Source organism: Anabas testudineus, chromosome 2 (assembly GCF_900324465.2).
Source record: "Anabas testudineus chromosome 2, fAnaTes1.2, whole genome shotgun sequence".
NCBI lineage: Eukaryota > Metazoa > Chordata > Actinopteri > Anabantiformes > Anabantidae > Anabas > Anabas testudineus.
Window position 1 is genome coordinate 20760443 of NC_046611.1, and position 24922 is coordinate 20785364.

Genomic DNA, 24922 nt, shown 5'->3' on the forward strand with positions numbered 1-24922 from the left:
ATAATATAATGGGTTTACTTTGAGTTATTGTCCTGTTGCAGAAAACTGACTCTTTTTTTAATTTTCACTTTCTTGGCCTACTGCTTTAAATTTGCATTCAGTTTGCTGATATTAAATGGAAAACATTCTCCCTCTACTCATGCAATGTTTTGTTTCACTGGCTGCCTCACAACCCCAGTAAGCACTTAGAATAAAAATTCCAATAAATAATGATTTTAATGTAATTTTAACTACTGCAAGAAAAAAAAAGGTTTCTTTAAGCATTTAATCCTGAAAATAGAAGCTAAAGTAGTTTTAATGACTAGACAGAAAACGTTGTTACAACAAAGTGATAATATTATTATGCTTCTGTGATCTTAGAAAGAGAACCACCGGCAGTCTCTAGAGCACCTAGAGAACGCACCTCCTGACAGTTCCAGCGCAGAGTCCTTCTACAACGCACGGTGCAGGACATTGAAAAGGGTATGTGTCTTCTTTCTTAATTGTACTTCAGTATTTATTCTGTTCCATTTGGACATAGATGGTTAAAGACCATGATTACCAGTACCTGATCTCGCCCAGTATAAGTTAGATAATTGAGAAGAGTTAAAATTAATTTAGATTTTTTTTCCTTACAGAGGAACAGCAGGGTACTGTCATTTACTCAAGTGCAGACAAATCTGTCGGCGGGGTCCGGACAGAGAAGACTCCTCCCACTTCTACCTGTTACTTAAGTGAGTTTTATGTACAAACTCTAGTTCATGAACTATTACAAAATGCGAATAATTATTTTAGTAGACCCATCAAATGGCCTCATTCATTTTCTACATTTAATCTGTTAAAAAACAACACTACACAGTGAATCGGCTTCTTAAATGAAAAGTAAAATTTATTATTCCTGAACCACAAAATAGACTTCTTTGGTTGTACAAATTCACTAGTTACAGTCTTGTATGAGCTCTAACCCTTGACCCTATGACTTCTGACCCTTTCCCTCTGACCTATTTGCAAGTAAAAGCCCCCAAAGAGAACTCAAGACAAAATAAACACAAAAACCTGAAACACTGCATTAACAATGTAGTGAAACCCAGCTGGAAAAAAAAATACCTACTGTAAGTTAAAGAGACATCAGCCATTGCAAAGGTTATCAAACAAACTGAATTTCAGTCACTGAGAGCAACATGGAAAGCTATAATTAGAAGACCCTACATTAAATTAACACAAATGCTACTATGCTGTGATTCTGCAAAAATATCTGTCAGATGCTTAAAGTGACAGCTTGTCAAGCAGGGAGCTGAATGTCTGAACAAGATCTGTCTCGAGAGGGGTTTCTAATCATTTGTGCCTCTTGCAGCTCTCCCAAAAATAAACCAATATACATGCATGAGAGCTTCCCAATACCAAGCCTGTCCAGACACTTACTTGGTCTAGGTCAAGACTGGCTCAGTTTCACACCCGAAGTTTGCTTTTCTTTCAGTATTTGTACATTATTCACATAATAATAAATGATTTTCAGTGGCATCAGATTTAAGTTACCCATAGACAGAAAAATAAAACACCTGCTACCTTCACGTCACTCTGGAATACCTCCAGAAAAAGCAAGCATACAAATGAATGATTCACATTGAAAGAATAAAAACAATCCCCAAAGCAGGACAGGGTTAAGTACCGTTGATTCAGAAATGATATTAAAACTGCATGTTCCCAAACTTATGATATGATATATTTCATAATCGGAACCTTTGAGTATCTGTAAAACTGCCTGCTCATTGCTGCAGTCTCCAGGGTGGTCACACTCTCTACAGGGGGAATGTAACAGAAAAGAAATCTGGACCAGACGCTCCTGGTTTTGTCCAAGTGATTACATTTATAGATTTGCATAAAAAATAGTGAATTCCAAAGTGGTTTTAAAGTAGATTTAATAATATAAAGTGATATGCAACTCATAGGTTCAGGGCTTTGACTTTGTGACTCATAAGTATGTTGTTACAAATTTGACATTATGATATACCTTGAGGACTGGAGGGGTTAAAATAGAAGGCCTTCAATTTGATTAAAACAATAAATTAAGATATGTTTTTAAAAAGCTGTGGCAGTGCAATAACAATAGGTATTGTTTTTTGTTTTTTTAAAAGCTCTCCACCATTGGTGACTGTGAGGGTAGCAGGATGTTCCCTCCTCAATTAATATATACACTCCTGTCCACACAAGTCTCAAGAAACACCTGACATTTTACAATCTATTCACTGAAATCCTAAAACTGTCATTCAAGAAGTTAGTTATGACCCATTTCTTTTCTCTTCCAGTATTTTTTTTTTTTTTTAAAACAAAACTGTTGGAGGTGAGAAAAATAATAAAAAAGAAAAACTAAAACCTTTGGTCACCTCCCTTTAAAATAGATGAACATCTACGAGGCAAACCAAGTGTAGAATAAAAAAAAAATGATGTGGCAATCCTAGTTTACCACACTGGCTCTTTCTTGTTGAGCAACTTGCCATCTCATCCACAAACTGTAAAAGGCAAGACTGGCACGCAGGATATAAGTGAGTGTGTGGCAACTATCAGCTTCCCTAGTCTCAGCAGTGGTTATATATGAGAGAGTAACTCTTGCTCTACTATGTGTAGTGTTTAGTGACGATGCACCCATGTTACCAGTCTTCCACAGTGTATATAAATGTTTGTGTTTAGGTTTCTTCTCTCAGTGTGAGGTGTTACGTCGGCACGGCGGTTTCCAGGCTGCGGCGGCCCTGCCTTAGTTTGCGCTTGTTGCTGTACAGGGCCATCTCCTCCAGGGCTGAGGTGGTAGGCAGCGGGGTGGGAACTTCGACCTCAGGGCTTGCAGCAGGTCCTAGATGACAACAATAAAATAGACAATACAACTTCAGTCACAACTGCGCTTGCAAGCTGCTTCCGTTACACTTTGTGACATTAAATCGCCAGTGTCAGCTGTGAAGATAAAGAAAGATCGGGGCAACTTGACAGAAAATTTCTCTGCAGCATTGTCTGATGAAAAGTTCCCATAAACCTGCAAGAGAAGCCTCACATTCAGATCAGCAGCTGGAAACAAGCAGGAGCCGAAGCAGAAAACTAAATCAGAGCTAAAATGTGCCACCCCATGGCCTCTGTAGTCACTTTAGGTTATGATGAGCTTCCTCAGTAAGCACCATGTGAATGCATAACTAGGCATTTTACATGTGCTGCTGTTCAGGACAAAGACTAAAAACAGGGCACAGCTGGTAAATGAAAGGAGAGATAATTACAGTAGCAGTACATCATCGCATTTTAACACCGCTTCGTTTCCGTTAGACTGAAACTATTGGGAACTGTGCTCTCACTATTTCACTATTCACTGCGTTACTTGTTCAATTAGCCACATCCAAAATAAAGTCAGGGATTGGGGAGACTTCTCATTAGAAACCTGGTGCATGTATACATGTATTTCCACTATTGATACATGAAACATAGACACATACATGATAAAAGAGTCTCTTAGAGCTCCTTGTATTCACCAGTTTGAGTCAAGCTTTAAACAATTTCATGCAGTGTAAGATGATTAGTTTAGACAAAGCTAATTTCTCTTCTGCTTGGTCTCCACATCACTCGCTGCAGCTGAAGCACACCCCAGTAAAAGCTCCACCTAATACCTAAACCCACAGCTACACCACACAAGCTGGTTAGAGTATAAATCCACAAGCCAACACACTCTTCTCACGTTCCATACATACTCAGCCAAACACAGAGCCGAAAACATATGCACACAGAATCCTACCAATAGGAGATGTTTATCCCAGGTAGTCACCTATATCAAAGGGGAAGAAGAAATTGAGGTAATAAATGAATTCATGATTGTTCACACACATTCTTCTCTCTTGTCCATTCCACAAAGCCTGTCACTGAAATCATACTGAATAGCTTCAGAACTCACCTGGTTTGCCGGAGCCATCATCAATGAACTGCACGTCGTCAGCTGTGTCAGGGGACTGGAACAGAAGAAAAGGGAATTATTAAGTAAGAAGGGGAGCATTTTACTAGCACCTACTAACTCTGGGGAAGCCTTCACCATGTCAGCGGTGGAGCTGGCAACAAGGGAGACTACAAAGCAATGTGCCAGCTGGTTTAGCAAACAGCGCTTAAGCTACCAATCTGTCAGAGCCACAAAAGCCAGAGTGTGTCTACTCAACTACTCCCCCAGGAGAGACTGGTACGTTTAAGGAAAGGGAGGTTAGGTCATCAGTTCCAGTGTAGTGGGCTCCACAAACTGACAGCAAAAAGACCAACAGCGTACCGATGCACCGCACAGAACTGAGCAGCAGTGGTCATCTGTTGTTGGGTTTGGTTTAGGTAAATGTCAGTGAGAGGTCACCTTGCTAACAGCAACATGCAGGGTGTGGCACATGTTGAGTTAATAGTCATTGTAGTCTGTAGTCAGTCCCTATTACTGGCTATGAAGGGTTACCATCATAGTGCAACTTCAGCAGTTAAGCAGCATTCCTGTCAGAACAAATAATTTCATCAGGACCCACACTGACCTCTGCAAAGTTTGTCACCGAGTGGTCGGACCATTTGTAAACATGTCCACTTACGCATCCATGTGAAATTAAATCTGAACTAAACACTGAACTAAACACTGGTGAAACACTGGTGTGTTTCACCAGTGTTTTCATTCTAAGCTGCAGTAGAGATACTGCAACACAGAGGAAATTCTTGCTGGAACTGCAACTAATAATTACTTTCACAATCAATTATCATTTTTATATAAAATGCCAGAAGAAGGCATTTTATATAAAAATGAAAGAAAAGAGGCAAGAAAATGTTATTTATTTTTTGTCTGACCAACTCAAATTAATCAATTTACAATAAAAGAGAATTACAGCCTCACATTCAAATGCCTCCACCAACCAGTCAGGTTTCAGTTTGCATGCATGTCTGTCAAAACTTGTATTCTAATCAGTTCATCAGTGAGTCCCATCCAATGCTTGTGCTGATTTTGGAAAAAAAAAAATCCCTCAAGGTTCATTCTCATGAACTATTTGATCATGAGAATGATTCAGATGGAAAGATGGGCAACCTCAAAAGTCTGAGACAACCTGCATCCATCAAATGTGAAATTGGAGTTGTAGGGCTTTACCCCATGGCCAATATAAAAAAAGGGGAAATGATTACAGCAACAAATACTTACCTCAAATTTAGATATTGGCAAAAATCTGAAAATACCCTTCAAACTGTCAGTTCATGTGCAGGAGTGTTAAACAAAATGCAAACAAACTTACATAGATCAATTCAATTACACCCACCAAAAGGAGGATACAAACACAAACTCAAGTTGCTATGCAACAATCAAATCACACAGAGGCCCCGTTTACACCTGCTACTGAGATTGGATCACACATAGACAGTCAAGACACATCACCGGTTGTGCCTGTACACGTACATGAGTCTTCAAGTGTCCAGCAGCCCACTTTCATTTTGTTACTGTCGTGTCATTTCTGCTGTAAGGTCAAAGGCTATGTGCCCAGTTAAATTGGAATCACTACTTTGGACAGATAAAAAATAGGTATATTACTTCACTGGCTACACACAAGCATTGGCGTGCTCTCACCACAACAACCCCCACATCCCATGTTGATGACGTATTTTCCTGTAATGTTGTATTAGAATTTACGCAACTAAAGAGATGGTCGGGGACACATTTGACAACACTGTGCAAATGGTTTGAGTGACTCAAAATCCATCTTAGTGGCCATTTACACTATTTAGCACTGCCCGCTTGTGTCTGGATCACCCACGACGCATCTTATTACCAGGTGTAAACAGGGCCAGAGAGGAGCACAGACTAACAATGTGACACATTTCAACCCGCCTTCCCAGAAAAAAAAAAAAAAAAAAAAGACCATTCCCAAACAAGCCCGGTTCATTCTCGCACACCCCTGCTTCCCCTCCCATCTCTTCCTCCAAACGAAGAGCAAGATGTGATCTATTTCAAACAAAGCTACTAAAAGTGCAGGATGAAACGTTTCAGCAGATAAGTGTTCCAAAAGCCACAGCATGAATAGAAAGGACATGTTATTCTCTGCCTAATATTCGACCCATGCGTAGAACAGATGCCGATGGTCGTGAACGTGAGAGTGGATGAGATGTAGAGTTTGTGGCCATTTTCCCCTGGAACCAATGCTGGTTAGTGGGATCAGACACCTGTCTGTGTCTCTGGCACTGGTGAGTGTTATGTTCTGTGACTGATTAGTTAGCTGAGGGTTAGACAGGTGTGATGGTTACTGCTAAAGGTGCTCCTACATAAAGGGAGTGGGAGACCAGAAAGGGAAAGAGAGAATGGGAGGGGGCACGAGATACAGGCCTCATTTGGCTTTATTTAGGGTATTATTTACCTACTGTGAGTTTCTCTTCAATGTGCAAGTGAGAGTTAGTGAAATATAGTGCAGAGCAAGGAGATCAATCACTGAGCCACAACCTGGAGTGCTGTTGCACTGATGCCTCTTGATTAACAGAAAAACTACAGTAGAAGGGAGAGGCAGCAGGGAAAGCCAGGGAGAAGGGAGAAGGCTAGGGGCAAGGGTGCCCCCAGAGCTCAGCATGCAGCCAGTACCTGGATGTCGTAAACGGGTTTGGAAGAAGGAATGGCAGCAAACTGTCGGTAGTCAAACTTCTTTGACGACAGGGACTAGAAGGATAGCAAACAGGAATGAGCAGAGGTCAAGGGAAAAGAAAAAGATAAGGACAGAGAGAAAGGAAGACGAAAGTGGAAGGTAAAGGAAGGAGGAAAGGAGGCTGGAGAGGAAAATATCAAAAAAAGGAAAAAGAATACGTGGAAATGGAAAAGGAGAGGAAGAAGGCAGAGAGGCTAAAGGGTGATTCGACAGCAAGCTGTGGAATTTGATGGGAAAAGAAAGAGTTCTCAGCCCTAACTGAATCGAGTGGCAATGGTGATGGATTAATGGCAGTGAATTTAAGCAGATCTACCTTTGTCTTTTCAGCTTGTAAAGAAACAACAACCTTTGTTACCTTTTTCAAATAAAGACCTTAGATGAAACTGCGAAGTCTTCGACCAAATGTTTGCTCGTTTAGACTCTTCAAGTCCACAGAAATGGTACAGAAAACTATTCAGACTGAGACCTGGGTTTCATCAGTGGTAAAACAAGAATAAATCTAACTGGATACTTTAAAATTATAGAATAAAAATGTTTAGGGCTTACCAGCCTGCCCGGTGAGGTTACCCCACGAGGACTGAGCTCTGTTAGAGAAAAAACAGAACATGTGAAGTTAGAGAGTTAGAGTTTGAGAGCAGTCCAGTCTGCTTTGCTCAGCCCTTCCCCTCCTTGCTCAGCACGTCAGCTAGTCTGCCTTATGAAATAACAATGAGAATGTATCTACAAATTACTAATCAGGCAGAAGTAGTTGAAATTCTCAGATTTGTTAGAAGCCCTCAAAAACATTTAGAAGCAAGTATCTACACCACTAGTAGTGCTGGTAAATAAGGCTCATATTAAGATACGTTTTGGAACATATTTCTAAAATTCAAGTATTAAAAAAAGTTGCAAACTATATTCAAGTATGTACAGTTTGTAATGCAGCAACCTGTTGAACCTGCTTTCTGTTGCTAAAATCTTTGAAGACAAAGTAATAACTAACTGAAGTTCCTTTTATGCAGTGATTGTATGTCATTGCATGACCATGCATGGTTTTAAAGACAGGAGCTTCCTACCTTCCATAGGTGTGGGAGAGGGTGTGGGGACAGGCGAGGGTGACTCTGTTAGCTGGTCTAGTGTTCCACGTTTCTTCACGTCCCGTGACTTAGCAATGACCATCTGAGCTTTCAGTGCATCCTGCTCCAGAGACTTCATTCTACAAAACAAAACAACCACCATCAGATAAAGGACAGAAGCAAACACGACTTATAGAACAAATAGATACAAAGACTGATGGAGGCATACACCACTATGACAGGTGTAGTGCACATCACTACTAATATTGGGTGCTCCTTGTCCTGGTTTGCTGTGACAAACAACCAGTTGAATTTCAATAGAAGGATGGGCATTCCAGGAAAAGGACTGCCTACTGCCAGTAGGCTTACCCTTAACTCACAAACAGCTTGCAAACTTACTGCGGGCTGTGTTAGTACAAACAATATGAAAATCAAGAGAAGAGCAAGGCACAAATAAAAATGAAGTGCTGCAGAGAGTGGGAAGACAAGACAGGACAGAGAGGGAACCAGAGGAAGCTAGAAATGGAAACAACAAGACGTGCAGAAGCAAAATGGCACTAGAAAGGCAGTGGAAGCACTGTCACAGTGTCGGTGCTGTGAGTGCTTGCTGGAACCTTCCCGAACTTTGCCTCTAGCACAAATAACCCAACGCTAAAGCACCCCAGCACACCCCCACGATGCCGTGCATCTGACCCTGGTGGCTGGGGCCCGAGGAGCAGACCTGAGCTGTGAGGCTGCAGAAGAGGAGGCAGAGGAGGTGGTGGGGGGCTGGGGGGGCGCGGCCGTACCCTGAGATGCTCTCACTCGGGCCTGGTAGAGCCTTTTAGCCAGATCCTGCTCATACTGCCTAACATCCTCCTCTAGGCCATAGGGCCTGTGCCCCATCACACCACATAGAGAGGAGGAAGTGGGATGGAACATACACCAGGATGGAAGAGGAATCGGAGAGGAAGGAGGAAAGGAAAGGCACACAGACAGACAAAGAGAAGAAAACCAAACAATGGGAGGTCAAACACAGACACCATTAGGATAGCCAGGAATAGTAAGATCCAATTCTGACACATTAAAATAGAGAGAGAGGGGACACACACTAAAAACACGACGGAAAAAATCTTCTGTGAACTCAGTGTGAACAGATATCGTTTAACCGTAACTGTACATTATTGTATAGTAGCATTATCATGACGCGAGTGATTTGTCTATTTGCTTCTCTCTGCCTGCATAACGCAGTCGAGGTTTGTATCACGTGCCACGTAGCTAGTTTATCCTCAGTCAGTGTGTGTAACATTTGTATTTACCGTGCTGCCCTCCACATGGCTCTCTTCTCAGCCTCCAGAGCTCGCTTCTCAGCAGGGGACAGGTCCTTGTCAGGGGACACAGCCAGCTCAGGGCTCTGCATTCGAAGTCTCTCTTGATGTCTGCGCTCTGCTTTGGCTGTGCGGATGGGAGCTGCCGAATCTCCGGAGTATGCTGGAATCAGACTGACAAGCCAGAGGAGGAGAAGTGATAAATGTGCCCAAAATGACAGCACACAAATATTTAAAGATGTGATACTGTACACCGTCATTACCCAGTCATTGAGTTGGGCCTCTGCTCCAGCCTGAAGCTGTCGTCCAGTGAATTCCTCTGAGAGTCTCCCTTACCATCAACAGAGGAAGGTCTACGCACACGGAGAACAATTAGCTGAAGAAAAGTAAAATGATGTTTTACACAAGAAATTTGTCCAACTCCTTACCCTGAGCTGCCGCAGTAGCTCGGTGGTGTGGAGCAGTGTTGAGATGGACTGGCCACTGGCTCCACCTTATACTCCACCCCATCCAGTAACACTTTGCCAGTGGCCTTCATCTGTGCCACCTGCTTAGCAAGGTCTTCCTCCTCATCTTCCTCATCTTCATCCATCAGGTATTCCCGCGCTCGCTGCTCAAACTTCCTCTCTGGAGTAAGATGAACAGAGGTGTTGTTTTGTTTGGTTTTTTATTCATTTTAAGCTATGTAGGCTCAGGGAGAGACACGGGAAACAAACCTTCTTCCTCCCTCATTTTCTTTAGGTCATCCTCTCCAACAAGGGAGACCCGAGGTTTGGGTTTTTCTGGTGTCTGCTGCTTCACGTCAATCTCAAAATACTTCTGTCTGTCCCTGAAAGAGCGCTGCTCTGGGCTGTTCTTGCCACCAGGAGAAGGACTCTGTAGGGTTACAAAAAAAATAAGGGACATCACAAGATGATGAATTACTGATTAGATCGTGGCACCTTAAATATTACCAAATTACAGAACTGCAAAATAAATGTTGCTATTTGCTGGTAAGATGTTGATTTTTATTACGGTTGGCGTCACCGCAGAGCCGTTCAGGAAAGAGCAGCAGATGTAACAAGGAAGGTCATAAAAAGTATCATGAACCAAGAGGAAAGAGAAAAGGTTACATCAGAACCCAGCACCATGTAGCGGATTGAAGTCAACAAATCGGCAGTCCTATTATTGACAGAAGTAGCATGGCTGTCTGCAGGAAGACAGACACCACCACCCATCAAGCCAAGCAGACCAAGCCCAGATGAAGAACGGGGCTGCCCCAGCTGTGGCAAAGGCGGTGGGTACCTTCAGGTCCGCTGAGAGCCTGGATAGACGAGGCACTGCTGCCAGGCTCATATACTCTCGACGGTCAGATGTGAGGGAGGACCGGGGGGAGACCTTGCTGGTCAGACCCTTATCAGGTCTCTCCTTACCATCTATGTCATCATCAAACACCTCGTTGTTCAACTCAGGCTGAAAAGGCCACAGAGGTTGTTACCGTTTGGTCCCACTGAAAAACCACTGGGTTTCCAAAGTAATTGCAGTGAACAGGCTGCATGGCTGCTGGTTTCACGTGACAGAGGAGTATTAGTCCTAATATGAGACTTGCCATGAGTTGAATCGCCTTATGTTCTAATAAGAGTCTTATTGCTTTACTCACATGTTGTTTGTTGCTGTTTTGATTTTGATTGTTTTGATTTTGATTGATTCTGAGTGCTAAGAGCTTTAAAATTAAAACAATTTATTTTATGTATTTATTCATCTTCCTTTGTTGTTATGGTCCATCTATTTCAATGGTGTAATTATTTTATTTTCAGCACGTGACCTGCTTCTTGTTTATGTTAATACCGTCTTATTGTGAAACTTGCTGTATAAATAATTCACTCACAAATGATTCTGGAATAAAGACAATGGGAAAAGCTTTAGACTCAGTTTTAGAAGTTGGGAATTGAAATCCTCTGACACTTAATTTCAACCTCTTGCAAACCCCTGTTGGTAAATGCAGGATAATTATTTCCACCCTACATCTACAAATATCCCATAATGCATTTGTAAAAATATATAATGACATTGTCTACACTTACTCTTTCCATTTTACATTTTGGTCAGTACTGTAAGTTTTTGTTTGGTGGACTCACCTCTGGAGAAGGCTGCTTTGGGTAAAAATTGTTCCTCACACCATACAGGTCCTGTTGGGCAGAGGAGAGTCTTAGTAAAACACACCATACGGAGACTCAGGACAAACACAGAGATACAGAGAGGGCAGACTAATTAGCAGCTGGGATACAACATCTAAAAAAGGGATTGAATATTAGTACACGAGCCACGCACGAATGGACGAATGATCAGAAATCAACAGCAGCATGACAGATGATGGCACTGGAGTACAAAAACCCACAATGAACGCATTCCACGCGTCACAGCACGTCACAGGCCCCCCCAACACAGTGCAGACTTCGTATAGCAGAGCCTGCTCCAGTCAGGAGGGGGGCAGGGTGAGACCAACCAATCAGCACAGCATGCTTGTGTCGTTGTGACCCGGGTGAGTCCGGGCAGCACGGCCTACCTGTGGCGGCTCCAGCACTGCCAGTGAGCGAGGCACGGCGGCAAACGCCTTGTATGCCTGCTTGACATTCATGGGGAGCTCGTCGGGCGAGGTGGGGGAGGGGGCACAAGGCTGCAGCGGGGGAGGACGAGGGCATGGGGGATGGGGAAGGTCCAAATGGTAAGGGAGGTGAGGGAGAGAAAGGGAGGTTGGGAAAACAGACAGAGACATGGAGAAGAGGACAGACTATGAAAAAAAAAAACAAAAACCAGCAAAGTTGAAGAAGACTAGAGGAGAACAGGTGAACAGCATGACGGCTGGTTTCATGTGAGAGAGGAGGGGAGAACGCCAGAGAAAGAGACAGTAGGGCTTGGAAAGTTCAAAGACGCCATGACGGCATTTTGTGCATGAGCACCTTCGTGAAACAACCAGGAAGACGTGAGATGAAACCAAAGCTTCTTCAGAATTTACCAATTCACCTAAGCTGCTGGCCAAAAGAGGAAACAAGTGAACAGTTCAGAAAGATGTAATTACGTGTGATTTAGTAACTTTAGAGTTGGACTGAGTGCTTCATCTACAGGTGGAGTTTAGTTTGTACACCAGTAACCTGTGTGCCTGGAGGCCACAGGCTCAGCTCCCCTGAGCAAGTCTTCCTTTCTTTGGCTCTTGACTGATTCAGAAACAAAATCATCATGCTGTAATTATCTGTATCTGCAGTACTGCTGTTAGACGGTGTTATACACCATGCGAGTGTTTTGGGCAGCACAGAGCACGGAGTAGGTGGAAAACAGCCCTACGCGGTGGTGAGGGGTCTTACAGAGGTCTGGGAGTTGAAGGGGGAGGGGCCATGCTGGAAGGGGTTAGGACTGTGGCCGTCTGGAGTGGCAGGAGAGGTACTCGGCCGTACACGCCCAACTGGCTGAATGGCACCCGGTCGTGTCTGGAGAGAAAACAAATGATTTACTAGTTTAAAAAAAAAGAAAAAAAAAAGATCAAGAAAATCAAAAATAAAAAATGTTGTGATGAATCATGACTAAAAAAATCAACAAAATCAATGGTGAAAATGCTTCAGTCAGATTATTGGTCTGCAGAGTTTTAAAGCTCAGAACGATCATACAAACAAAACAGAACTCACTTCAAAATCTTTACAGTTGTTATATTTCTATAATCCATTTTAATTTTATGCATAAATATTGGCTGGGTGCATTAGAAAACCAGTATGAGACCTGTTCCCTGAACAGGCGGTTTCAGGCTCCTTAAACACTCACTGATGATGAAGTGTTGTCCTTGGCAGTGGGGGTGGAGGTGTAGTGAATGTTTGCCTGCAAAAAAATGTATTCATAAAATACCAAATAAAAATGCATGGATTGGCTCATTCAGTCACTATATTTGAACTTTAGGGGGTTCGGTAGGATGACTTCAGGTCAAACAATGCAACAGCATCACAGTTTACCTATGTGGTCACCAGCTGTATGTGTTTTGTCGTTTTTTTGTCAGACTTCTATCTTAATTCTTCATATCTATTATATACATAATGTAGAAACTACACTGTTAATTGATAACTTTGCTCAAGGAAACATTTTATTTTGTTACCGTCATGTGAAAGAATGTGAAGCCAGAGCTGGTCAGTAGAGACATGAAGGACAATCAGTCAAAAATCTACTTCACCTAAAAAAGCACACCCAGCCCTCATGAGGCAAAGCATCAGTAATCAGCTGGCCACAGAGAAGAGAAGCAATCACATGCTTTTCAGACTGGTACAACATGGCAGCTCACTAGTTTTGGTTTATTTCCAGATAAAAGGTTCAGAGCAGCTGATGCATTTACTAAAAAAGAAAAAAAAAAAACATCCAGGCCAGCACAGAGAGGGCCACGTGACCCACTTACGAAGCGAGTCTCCCTGCCTGCACACAGGGAGCTGTTGGAAGAGTGGTGGCTGGGCTAAGAGTGGGAGGAGAGGTCAAAAGGTTGATCTGTAAATCCCTCTTCTATGGGTCTCAAAGTGATTCATGGAAAAGGAGAAAATTAAGTAGAAAGATGATGAGTAAAGGAGAGTGCTCAGTGTTAAGGCTGCTCACCGGTTGGATCGTGGGAGAGTATGGAGCTTCCCTAATTGGGCTGTCCGTTCTGGTGAAATCAGAGGAAGGTGCCTGAAAAAAACAAAATACCAAACACGCATTGAACAGCTGCTCGTACTTTCACTGAGTGCACGGCCCAAACAGTGTAGTAAAGAATTAACGACACAACATTCACTGGTTAGTCCTTTAGTGGGCTGATCTTTCAGTATAAAACGGGTCCTTGCTGATAAACATGCACTTTTCTGTGTGTCTCTGCTGTTCAGGTTCCTTCGTCATAACTTCTGACCCCTGTCGCAGCTGTTGGAAGAGACATTCCAGTCGCTCCTGACTATGCGTCCAAATACCTCCCAAGGTGCTCAGAGCAAAATCATGCATCAGTTCAGCTGCTTGTCACACTGAGATTATAAAACACATGCTGCCTTTATGAACAACTAGACTGACAGAAAACTTTAACACACCGATCTTTCTCTTCAAGCAAACAGCAACACTTGATTCAAACTGGAGCCAAACATCTAGGGCTGAAGCTACTGTTATATTTCTATTGATTAAATTCTTAATGTAATTGGTGAAAAACACCTTTTCAGTTCCCAAAACAACTTCCAAAGCCTGTAAAATGTTAATTTTTGATGACTAAGAAAACACATTATTGTACTTATTGTTAATTTAAATGACTGTAAACATTGTTTCTTAAGATGCACACCAACCGAAAATAGGAAATGTCTTCAACAAGTGACATCTCTTCTCAAGAGAATAGTGAGACTGTTAAAAATGTTCTGGTGCGAGTGTGTGATCCAGTTTAAGTGAGCACAACAAACTGTGCAGTAACACGCCATGCTGCCTCCAAACCACATGCAGGCAGCTTCTTGCCTTGCTGTACAACCACGGCTGCAGTTGGCCTCGTCTCCCGTAACCCACAGGAGGCCCAGACAGGATCTGCTCTCCAGGAGGGAGGCCTTTTCCTTTGCGGTTGGCCATCAAGAAAGGGTTCTCCTTGAAGCATATAGGCTGAGAGTCCACCAGGCACTCTTCTTCTTCTTCTTCTTCTTCTTTAGGTACCAATGTTGAAACATAGGTAGTTGAAGATCCAGGGTCGTCTGTAGTACAAGTCCCATTAGAGGAGATCTGGGATCCATGAAGAGTATTGTGCTCTGCGTTCAGACCACTGTAGGAATCTGGGTCCATGTGGCTCAGGGGTTTTGTTGGGTGACTGAAGCCCATAGGCTCTAAAGGGGCTCCATACTGGGCCTGCAGAGGGGCCTCCATGGGGGCAGTCAGAGTAATAGAAGTAGAGAACTGAAGAGGAGCAAAGGAAAGAGGGAGGACAGACAAAGTGAAGGAATGACAGAGGAAAAACTGAACTCGCTCTCACTGTAACTCAAAGTAATAATAATAATAATAATAATAGATAGTTATAAATGTCCACTATCCAAGGTGTTATGAGCCAGAATTATATTTTTAGAGCATTTATATTTAGAATAGGAGGAAAACAACGAAGACAAGGGGTGCGTTTCATTTTTATAAATATTCTACCAGTGTCAAACTCATAGAAATACAGCAAACAAACAAACAAACATTTGGGAATAGTAAATAATAAAAATAACTTTTCACACACTGGTGTCTTACTATGTGTTATATAAACAGAAATGTGACACACCAGCCTCTAGCTGCTAAAAACAGGTACAAAATCATTCTGAAGCCTTTCAGATACATTTCTCAGTGACCATTAGCTATTTCTGTGTGGTACAGATACAGTACTGCAGTTCACACTCTTGGCCTTAAATAACCACATTATCAGAGCAGCGAGACATTCAGGCTCCAACACACCTTCGACTGTCACTGTGCCTAACAGAGAAGATGACTGATGTCATTGCAAATGGGAAAATATGAAAGGTTTAAACCAAACTAATTAAAGAAACATGACACTGAAAGTGCAACCAGGGAGGGGTCATGATAAAAAAAAAACGTATATGTAAGACCTAAAATTATATTTGTGTTCACTCAACCAAAGTAAACACACAGACTACAGCAGCCTTGACGTACCTGGTGATAATCAAAATAGTCCAGCTAAGAAAACAACGAGCGTTGTGACTCAGTTATGTGTCTCTCCACATACTGACTACAAGAGTCGTGGTGTGATGAGGGTCAGTGGGCTGGAATGTGAATGAGTGCCCTTTTGGCATTGACACAGACGGTGAGGGACAGCTGGGGCTTTGGTGTAAGACACCAAAGTGAGGGTGTTATCTCGCCAATGAGCCAACAGGCAGAATGAGCCATGCTGGGTAAAGTTGCAAGTAAAAGGATCCAGAACTGAAAAACGTACAGTATTCATACTACAGATACATTTAATTTGTGACCAAGTGACAAAACAAACACATCATGCTGAATAGCTTCTCAGAAGAAACATTAAATTGTAAACTATACTTTCTTAAACAATGTTATTTAATTCCAAATAATCTTTTATAATCCTGGTTTAAAATCTAAATAAAATACCCGCAGAACAGCAGTAATTTGACTAAACAACCGGCACTGTTGGGTTTACAGACATTGCCAGGTAAGTAAGGAAATGAGATGTTCATCCTTCTGGTAAATTTGACACTTGTTAATGTTAATACACAAGAGACTGAAAAACTGAAGCTAACCACACAGACGCCTGGAGTAACAAGTCCCTTTTAGACGCCTGTTAATATTAATCTGTCTGCAAAACCATGTGAATAAGGGCCCTCGTCAGTTTCATGTAAACGTAACGACAGAAAACCTGAAGCAAAAAAAAAAAAAAAAAAACAACAACTAACATCTCACATCTGTCAAACATTTACACACACTGGGTTCAAATTTCCTCATTTAGAAGAACTGTGTCTGATGCTAAAACCTTTAGCATGAGCTCAGTCTGACTGTGTCTGAGAACTCAGAGACCAGGACCATGAGTGCTGGGATGGAAAATCCAGCTCTAATGTACCGAGCATGAACAGCTGCATATGAAATGTGGGTTAGGTTCAGCCGGCAGTCTAAACAGCCAGAGATCTACAAGTAGGGCAACACCCTCTTTAACGTTGTCGTACATACAGTAGTGTACTAGTTAATGTAACACCAATGTTAATAAAAGGAACAATAACTCATATTTTAGTGCAAACTATTGAGTCACCTAACGCAGATCAAAGTAACAGTGAGAAGAAAATAAAAGAATCCGAAGTAAAGAGACAAATATAAGAAAGAGGAAGATAAATAAACGTCTCTTTTTTTTACTCACTGTAGGATGGTAATGAGGCGGTGTTGTACGTCCACTCAAACTTTCAGAGGACTCTGGGAACTCAAACTGAAACACTTGTCTGTTCTTCTGGACATCACCCTCCCTCCTTCTGTGTCTAGCACCCCACCCACCCAAGAGGCTCCATTCAATTCTGTGCCAGATGCAGGTTTAAAATATCACAGAGGATAGTGGGCAGCTGTCCCCTTCCCCCAGCTCGCCACCTCTCTCTTGCACACTTGCACTCTTTTTATCAGTGCCTACTTCTGACATGTACACGCACCATGCTTGTTCCACTGTGTTATTTATATCATCTGGTCTTCAGCTTCAGTCACTTCTTTCTGGAAGAGGTTGGTCTTCGCATACTTGTTCTGATTAGTCCTGGGTCCATGTTATTTCTTCAATCCAAGTATGGGTTTGGTACTGGGAACCAACATGAGTCTGAGGTTGCTAGTCAGTAATGTTGACTGGGGGTGAAGCACATTTCTGCTCCTGGAGGGGCAACTGGTTTACTTTGGGTCACGCAGAGTTTCCCAGCGACATAAACACGAGGGATTCCGTGAAGACGTCTATTCTGAGCTCCAGCATGGCTCTAACAAATATACCAGCACTTCACAACTTACACCAAACCAGGCTCTTCCGAAAAGACTGCGCTTTGTTTCAAACATGTTGAAAAGTACAAAGGACATGATTCATAAGCCTGAAGACATAAAGACACAAAGTCACACTCACCCTGTTGACCTTCTGCAGACTGGAGGTGGGCAGTGCAGCCAGGGTTTTGTAGTCAAGCTTTAGAGGCCCAGTGCCCATGTTCTACAGAAATAAATAGAAACAAAGGTGTGAAGAGGTCATGGCTGACGTTTATTATAGTGCAAGCATCTATTCAAGAGTTTTACTAAGGATGCCCAAGTATGGAAGTGTAGAGAACTATTCATGTAAAGGATCCAAGATTATACTTTAATTGTTAACCAAATAGAGAAAATCCCCAAATCCCAACATGTTAAGTGTTGTCATGTTGTGGACATGCAAATGTCACTAATCTGTAGTAAGCGTGTAAACTAATTCTCTGCTCCTCAATCAAGTTATTTTGGAAGCTTTTGGAGACCACTTTCTGTGGTGTTTGTGGTTAAACTGCTGCTCTGCACAGACAGGACTTGCTGATGAGGAGTGTCTCACCTCGGTCTCCTCTTCTAGCAGGCGAGTTGCCTCCTCACGCTCCAAGCGCATTCGCTCCTTCACCAAGAAAGGAAGTGGAGGAGGAGGACAGTATAGAAGACACCCAACCACACACAGCCACACAGTAATGTGATGAGAGGTGAAATGCGGAGGTGAGGGAAGGAAGTGTTAGAGAGGTGAAGTGGAGAGGTGGTATGGACATGGGATGATTGGATGATTGTGTATCACACCAAACACACCAAAGGTAAAAGAGAGATGAGAGAAAAACAGGAGGGAAAAGAAAGGATAGAATCCACACACATTAAAAAGTACTATTCATTAGCTATAGGAGCAGAAAAAGCATGCAAGGTGGGGCATTGCAGGAACAGTTCTGTCAAACACAATATCCACACAAGGTGCAGAGGAGAAGCTTCATTCACCCGATACCAGACAAACCTTAGCATTGGACTAATACTCCACTCTGCAGTAATGTGTAGACTCACTTTATTATCATCTAGCTGCTTATCTGTCAGATAAAATTTTACATCTAGCCTTCCCCAAACTGTAGTGGATTTTCAGTTTCACTTACCACTTTCTCCATCTCTTCTCGCTCCCACTGCGATGTCTCTCTCACCATCTCAGACTCCTGGAGAAAAGTGAGATTCAAAGTTCTATGATCGTTTACACAACACATATACAATAGTTCAGATGATGAATCTTCGCAGCAGCACTGACGGCCGCGTATGACAAATAACTAAACAACTAAAGTAAACTCCCAGACACTATGTTTCCAACAGACCAACACATCCCTACATTCCTTTAGTGGGGGCAGCCTACCAAAAGCTAATCTGGACACAAAATAAACAATTGTGCTAGTGCTTTCTGGCTGCTCTGGTGAAAAGATGGGTGTGCATGGTTGGACTGAGTCACTGTCGTTGAAAACTCCACCAGCTAACACCAAACTGCTGTGGAAGCACAGTTTTTAGAATTGCTGAACAAAACATTTGATTCATGCGTTGACTTGAGTGGCAGTGGGCTCTATTACGATGATCAATTGTACAAATGAACCAAACTGAACCATCGTTCCATGTTTACCAAACAAAACCCAATGCACTGGCCTCATGTCTCTTGGAGCTTCGAGAAGCCTGAGCATTTCAAGCAGTCAGTCAACTGCACAGATAATGTCTTGTCTTTTGTCTTGCAGAGGGTAGTTATCAATAATCAATTATGATGTTAAAATAGTGTATAAAAAGATTAACAATCTGTATTGTACCTTCTGGATTATGTCCATCTCCTCTGGGCTCAGGTCTCGATCTATAGAAGAGATGCTCTCCATACTGTTCTTACGCACAATGCCTGTTGCAAACGGGTTGGCAATAACACCAGGAGATGCCTGAACATGACACAAACAAACACGTTTTAAACATTTGATGAAAATTGTAGAAATACCAATTTGAGATAGAGTGCATTGTTTTAATTTGGGTAAAATAAAAAATTAGTAAAGATGAAATGTAGATAACTCTTTGGTAAAATAAACATTCATTTTATAAGCATGTTAAACTGTTTATATAGCTGTGTTTCCTCAAGGCGTCTCACCTCCACGGCAGCTACATTTTGTGGGTCGAAGCCATCACACACTAGCATGACCAGGGAGTCTCCAACTCCACGGAGCACTCGCACGGCCTCCGTGTGTGTCATCCCCAGGAGGCTGTGGTTGTTCACCTCGAGAATCCGCATACCAACCAGCAGCCTGGCATCTCTTGCTGCTGCTCCACTTGAACTGACCTGTTTCATAATAAACCAAACTGTGAGAATGAGTTTAATCTATTACTGCCTGTCTTAACTTAATAATAAAACTGGAGCTCAGGCTTTAATGCTATTTTTTCATTGCTCTTAAAATCTCTATTTACCGATAAAGCTGACCATTACAAATCAACGTCTGTCACATCCAACAGACTAGTTGGTGCAATTAAAGCTTAGGATCAAGATTGTTTGGGCTCAAACTGCCAAAGGTGCATGATTTAAACAAGCAGTGCACCAGTGCAATTGTGTTTCAGTACCTTAGAGATGAAGATACCCTCATCAGTTGGGTCGAAGGGGTTTCCAGCATGACCCTTCGCCCCTCCTCGAATACTGATGCCCAGCTTCTCACCCGGCTGCTTCTGGATGGCAATTTCCTGAAGCAACACAAATGTGCAGCAGCTCATCAGAAAAGGTTCTTCCTGATGGTTTTCATTCCACAGTCTTCACCAGCAAACATTAGTATAATAATATTTGTTTTGTTGTGTGTCTCACCTGCATCCCAGGGGGTGAAGGGTCCCTCCGTACTAACATACGAATCTCCTGCTTGTTGGCCAGCAGGGCTCTCACAGCTTCTTGATGTGTGGCATGACGCAGGTCGATGGAGTTCACCTCTAGTATCCGATCCCCAACGCGCAGACCACTTTGACATGCCAGGCCATGAGGAATCACCTGATATGAGATGGGACATGAGAATGAGATGGGACATGAGAAGGACACAGTAGTAATAATATTTTAGGAGAGGGAGTACACAAAACTGCAACATTAAGAATTAGTCAGCTCTTTGAAAATAATACCTTTGAGATGAACACCCCAGGTTCATTGATGCCAAATGGGTGACTGGCATGGTCGCTGCCCCCCACGATGCTCAGGCCTAGGGGGCCACCTGACTTCACCAGGGTCACTTCCTGTTGGGATGAGGAAAAAAATTTATAATTTAGACTTTACTGACAGCCTACTGAAATGTAGAAATCTATCTATCTACTTATATCATTTGTCTAACAGTGACAAGCTAGCCTGTCTCTACTGCCTGTTTTGGTCTACAGGTCTAAGCAGCTACATTATAATATCTTTGCTTTATTTACTGGCTGGGGATGATAGAGCTATAATCTACAGTACACCATTACTTCAATTAGACCAAGCTTCATACCATACACCATCTTCTCTGGAACTGGATCGCATTAAGGACAAGGCATGGGCCAAATAAACAAACATTAACACTGAGTGCTTTGATCAGATTTCCACAGCATGGTCTAATAAAACTAAAACGCTACTTGACATATTTTACTGCTTGAGTGACTTCTACGAATCTCACCTCAATCGGATATTCATCCTCCATCCGACTCAGGTTGTTCCCATGAAGGCCTGTCTCTTCCTGGTCTGGAGAATCTGAAGGCTCTGGGGGTGGAGGGGAGTGGGCTCGTGCCCTTGACTGACCTGGAGAGCCACCTGGTGCATTCAGGTCTCGCTCCACAAGGAGGGCGATGGAGGGGGAGGTGCCGGTAAGGAGTGCTACTGCCTGGTCATGTCTGGCTTCTGTCATGTCTACACCATTGATCTGGATCGACAGTAAAACCAACCACGAAGCGTGTCAGCCCACCAGGAAGCTCCCGGAGACAACGGACTACATTTTCCCATTTAGCATGATTAACATTAAAGACCAAGTACATGTTGTCACCAGCTATCTCCTCAGACATCTAAGTGGTTTGACTTTTAATTCACTGAGATTTTGTGAGTTCCAAAGTGAGTGGTGTTATTTGAAGAAGGACCCAACACCGATTAAAAGCAACAGGATCAAGCCGAAAGAAAGAGGGAGCGGGGTAACATTGGGCTGCTTCAGGCAATGTAAATTGGCAAAGCTTCCCTGAGCGAGAGTGGCTACAAGCAAGCAAAACTATTTTCTTTCCAAACAGTCAAGAAAAATCCCTAAAATGAGACTACAACGTCTTTTTTCCAACCTAATCTTATCACTTTCCCACACCTCTTGTCTTTGTTTACTTAAAATACAAGCAGAAGTGGTTTGTTTTTAAGTCAACAATGGCAAGCAGGAACATCCTTCAACATATGCACCCTTTTTATATTTTATTACCTAAAGAAATATTCTGTCATTAGTTTTGTTAACATATTTGTTTTAGAATTAAAGTGGGTAGCTCTCAGGCATGCATGATATTAAAACTGCACTCTAGTCCAAAGTGACAAGCAGAGGCTAGCTCTGACCCGACAGTACCAGCTCTTACCGTCGGCTGATGCGTGTTGCGGCTGCTGCCATGGTTCACATGTAATTGCCATGACAGCAGCGCGACAGGCTCAGACCACTCCACCCCAACACCATACCCTCCACCAAGCAAGGAAGAAGATGCACTTAATGCATTAGTGAGCATGCAGAGGGTGAGAGTGTGAAAACAAAAAGAAAGAACTGCTAAAGGAAAGAGGAGATTAAATCCCAAAAGAAAGCAAAGAGGACAGTTCAGGAAGCATTTCTGTTTCCAACACACCAGGGTTTGCACTGAAAGAAAATCTACTTTAAGAAGGAAAGCAGTGGATTTACAGTAACAGTGAGCAAAAGGAATAATAGATAAATTAAACAGTAACTAATTAGTTGACAGAAAAAAGAGGGTGATTAAAACTCTGAGCATAAAAAGTAGAGAGCGAAGAAGAGCAAGAAAGGCTCTGCATGAGCCGCGAAGCAGCAGAACCTAAAATAAAAATTCTGTGTGGTAATAATAATGTGTAATTTCTCAATTATTAGCTAATAATTTAAATTTTCTTCTGTATGTAGGAAGTAACCAAAGTTAGTATGTAAGTATGATGTTAGATAAGGCACACTTCATGTTTAAACAAAAAACAATTGTTTCCTTAACACTGCTTTAGGTTTTCTGAGATCTGACAACTGAGAAAAATACTGCAGATCCACACTAATAGAATATATTCCCTGAGCATTTTCTGAGAATAAAGCTCAAACAGGCAAAGGAGAAATTCTGAACAAAACAACAAACACACTTCCCATTATTACACTGATGAAACTGTTTAAGTTGCAGTAAATACTGTGAAGGGCTTAGATAGAGATGTGAGAGGATTGGCAGTACTCACAGAGATCACCCTGTCGCCAACACGCAGTGTGCTGTCTCTGTGTGCAGCTCCACCCTCTGCAATGCGAGAGATATAGATTCCCTAAAAACAACAAAAGAAACATTTGAAACATCTATGCACATTTGTGAACAACTCAAACCTACAAAATGTACTTTTTAAGTCATTTTATAGCAAGTTAGTATCAGATTACATTGGTGTAAACATTTACTCCTGTGAGATTTCTGGTGGAGGAGTTACTATTACATCAGTGTGTGATCTTCTATAGTGTAGATCCTAGTCGCATATAGATTTCTGTATTTATTTAGACTAGCAGGGCTTGCGAAGATGTTGGTAACTATGAAATACTAACAGCCCAAAAATTTCACAAATTGCGAGCTAAGTTTCCACACAGACAAAACCAACACTAACTACAGAGTCGCAGGATTTCCCATTAAACAAATAAAACACAATTGGACGTTACACCACAAGCAGCTCAACAAAAAGCAGGACCCCCTGAGACACATTGCCCACTTTGCTCAGACAAATTTCACAGTTTGTTTAACCAAATAAGCCCAGCTGAATCCATGCCTCACCAAAAAAGGTGTAGACACATGCAAGTGCAAAGTTGACTGCACCTCCAACACAGATCAACTAAAGCCATCAAGTCACTGCATCCATTTCAAAAGGTTTTTGAAAGAGAGGCAAGACTTACAGTCTGACCAGCCTAAGTCACGGGTTTATGAGTCCTTTCCTCTTTGTGGGATCCATGAGCCGCATGAGTTGAAATGCAGTATTAAGCTGGCCCAAATATACACCTCACCCTGTCCAATTACCGTGGACCGATCAAGTGTCAAGGCTGGCTATTCATATCTCCGTCTCCCTGGTGATGACTATAAAAGCGGTGGCTAGAATAGACGCTGTTAAAACACAGATCCGTGTGACTGAGATAGTTACTGCAAACACCTATGACTTAACTTCCCAACTTCAAGACCCCACATGTTAAATACATTTATCAGTTTAGTCTTATAGACCGTGTCTGCAGCTTTAGATACTCAAATATCATCTCTCACCCTGAACTGTTGCCTATGAACTGAATCTAGCAGACTTCACATAGATGCAGTTGTCAGTTTTACACTTTAAATATTTATGTGTAAAGGATCATGGTGCCTTTTTAATGACAAAAGCCTCAGTTAAAGATAATCAGTTTACTATGATGACATGAAAAGAACATGAAACCTTCATCTTTCAACAAGCTGGGACTAGCTAATCGTATAGTTATTCTCAAAACTATGGACACACTAACTGTAATACAAAAAAATTATCTAGTTTATGTTTAACATAACTTTGACTTTTTGGGATTATACATACATTGTTCAGCAATATATAAAAAGACTTGACACTGTGTGATAATGGTTCCAACTGCAGAGTCTTGTATCTCACTAACGGGAGGTAAAAAGTTGGATGCCTGTTGACCCTGGATTTTCCTAATAGTCTCACCGTGTCTCCAGTGCGATACGGTGTAGACCCTTTGCCCCCTGCGATGCTGAATCCCAGCCCCTTGTCATTTCGGATCAGGCAAGTAGAGAACCGCTGCCGAGGCCCGCTAGGACTCGTCTCCATGTTAAAGGCAATGCCACTGCTCCGCCTCTCCCGTGGGAAGTAGTCGTCCTCTGGCCTCAGTGGCGTCGTGGTGATGGCGTTCTCTGGTTCCACCATACGCTCCCGTAGCACTGTCATGGAAACTGTAGCACCGGAGCTACGGAGAGCCTCCACTGCTGTGTGATGTTCTGCTTCATGTAGGTCTACGCCATTCACCTGTGGCAAAAATGTGGAGAGACAGACTGAACTGTGATGTTTATTTTGAAAAAATAGGCGTCTTTAGACAAGACACCAAAACCTTGTATTAGTGGCGGTATGTATTGTCTGGCAGCTGTTCAAACACAATTTCCCACAGGGGATCAATAAAGTGTGTCATTATCATTATTAATAGGATGTCCCAATAAATCCTTTAAAAAGTCTCCAGTTAATCCAAAATGCCCAGCAGAGCTC

At 42.4% G+C, this 24922-nt stretch overlaps 2 protein-coding genes across 9 annotated transcripts in view; one reads left to right on the top strand and one right to left on the bottom strand.

Moving 5' to 3' along the window:
* Positions 1-3976, top strand: part of kif9 (kinesin family member 9) — a 12372-nt gene extending 8396 nt beyond the window's left edge. Inside the window, exons 20-22 of the mRNA XM_026361851.1 lie at positions 361-462; positions 618-713; positions 3866-3976. Of these exons, the coding sequence (XP_026217636.1) occupies positions 361-462; positions 618-713 (198 nt within the window). The 3' untranslated portion in view covers positions 3866-3976. The remainder of the gene's footprint in view (positions 1-360; positions 463-617; positions 714-3865) is intronic.
* Positions 846-24922, bottom strand: part of scrib (scribble planar cell polarity protein) — a 59530-nt gene continuing 35453 nt past the window's right edge. For 2 of the 8 annotated variants that reach the window (XM_026361844.1, XM_026361842.1), the window contains 25 exons: positions 24371-24688; positions 22895-22975; positions 21120-21362; positions 20602-20712; positions 20300-20476; positions 20065-20181; positions 19601-19789; positions 19278-19397; positions 18594-18650; positions 18026-18082; positions 17582-17662; positions 13606-13677; positions 12796-12849; positions 12345-12467; positions 11121-11171; positions 10288-10455; positions 9720-9879; positions 9432-9630; positions 9267-9356; positions 8995-9177; positions 7697-7836; positions 7188-7225; positions 6581-6655; positions 3905-3959; positions 846-2827 (listed from right to left, as the gene is read on the bottom strand). In XM_026361844.1, the coding sequence (XP_026217629.1) occupies positions 2691-2827; positions 3905-3959; positions 6581-6655; positions 7188-7225; positions 7697-7836; positions 8995-9177; positions 9267-9356; positions 9432-9630; positions 9720-9879; positions 10288-10455; positions 11121-11171; positions 12345-12467; positions 12796-12849; positions 13606-13677; positions 17582-17662; positions 18026-18082; positions 18594-18650; positions 19278-19397; positions 19601-19789; positions 20065-20181; positions 20300-20476; positions 20602-20712; positions 21120-21362; positions 22895-22975; positions 24371-24688 (3096 nt within the window). In that variant the 3' untranslated portion in view covers positions 846-2690. Of the gene's footprint in view, positions 2828-3748; positions 3779-3904; positions 3960-6580; positions 6656-7187; positions 7226-7696; positions 7837-8994; positions 9178-9266; positions 9357-9431; positions 9631-9719; positions 9880-10287; positions 10456-11120; positions 11172-12344; positions 12468-12795; positions 12850-13605; positions 13678-17581; positions 17663-18025; positions 18083-18593; positions 18651-19277; positions 19398-19600; positions 19790-20064; positions 20182-20299; positions 20477-20601; positions 20713-21119; positions 21363-22894; positions 22976-24370; positions 24689-24922 lie in introns of all 8 variants that reach the window. The other 6 variants (XM_026361846.1, XM_026361849.1, XM_026361843.1 and 3 more) reach the window with 6 other exon arrangements.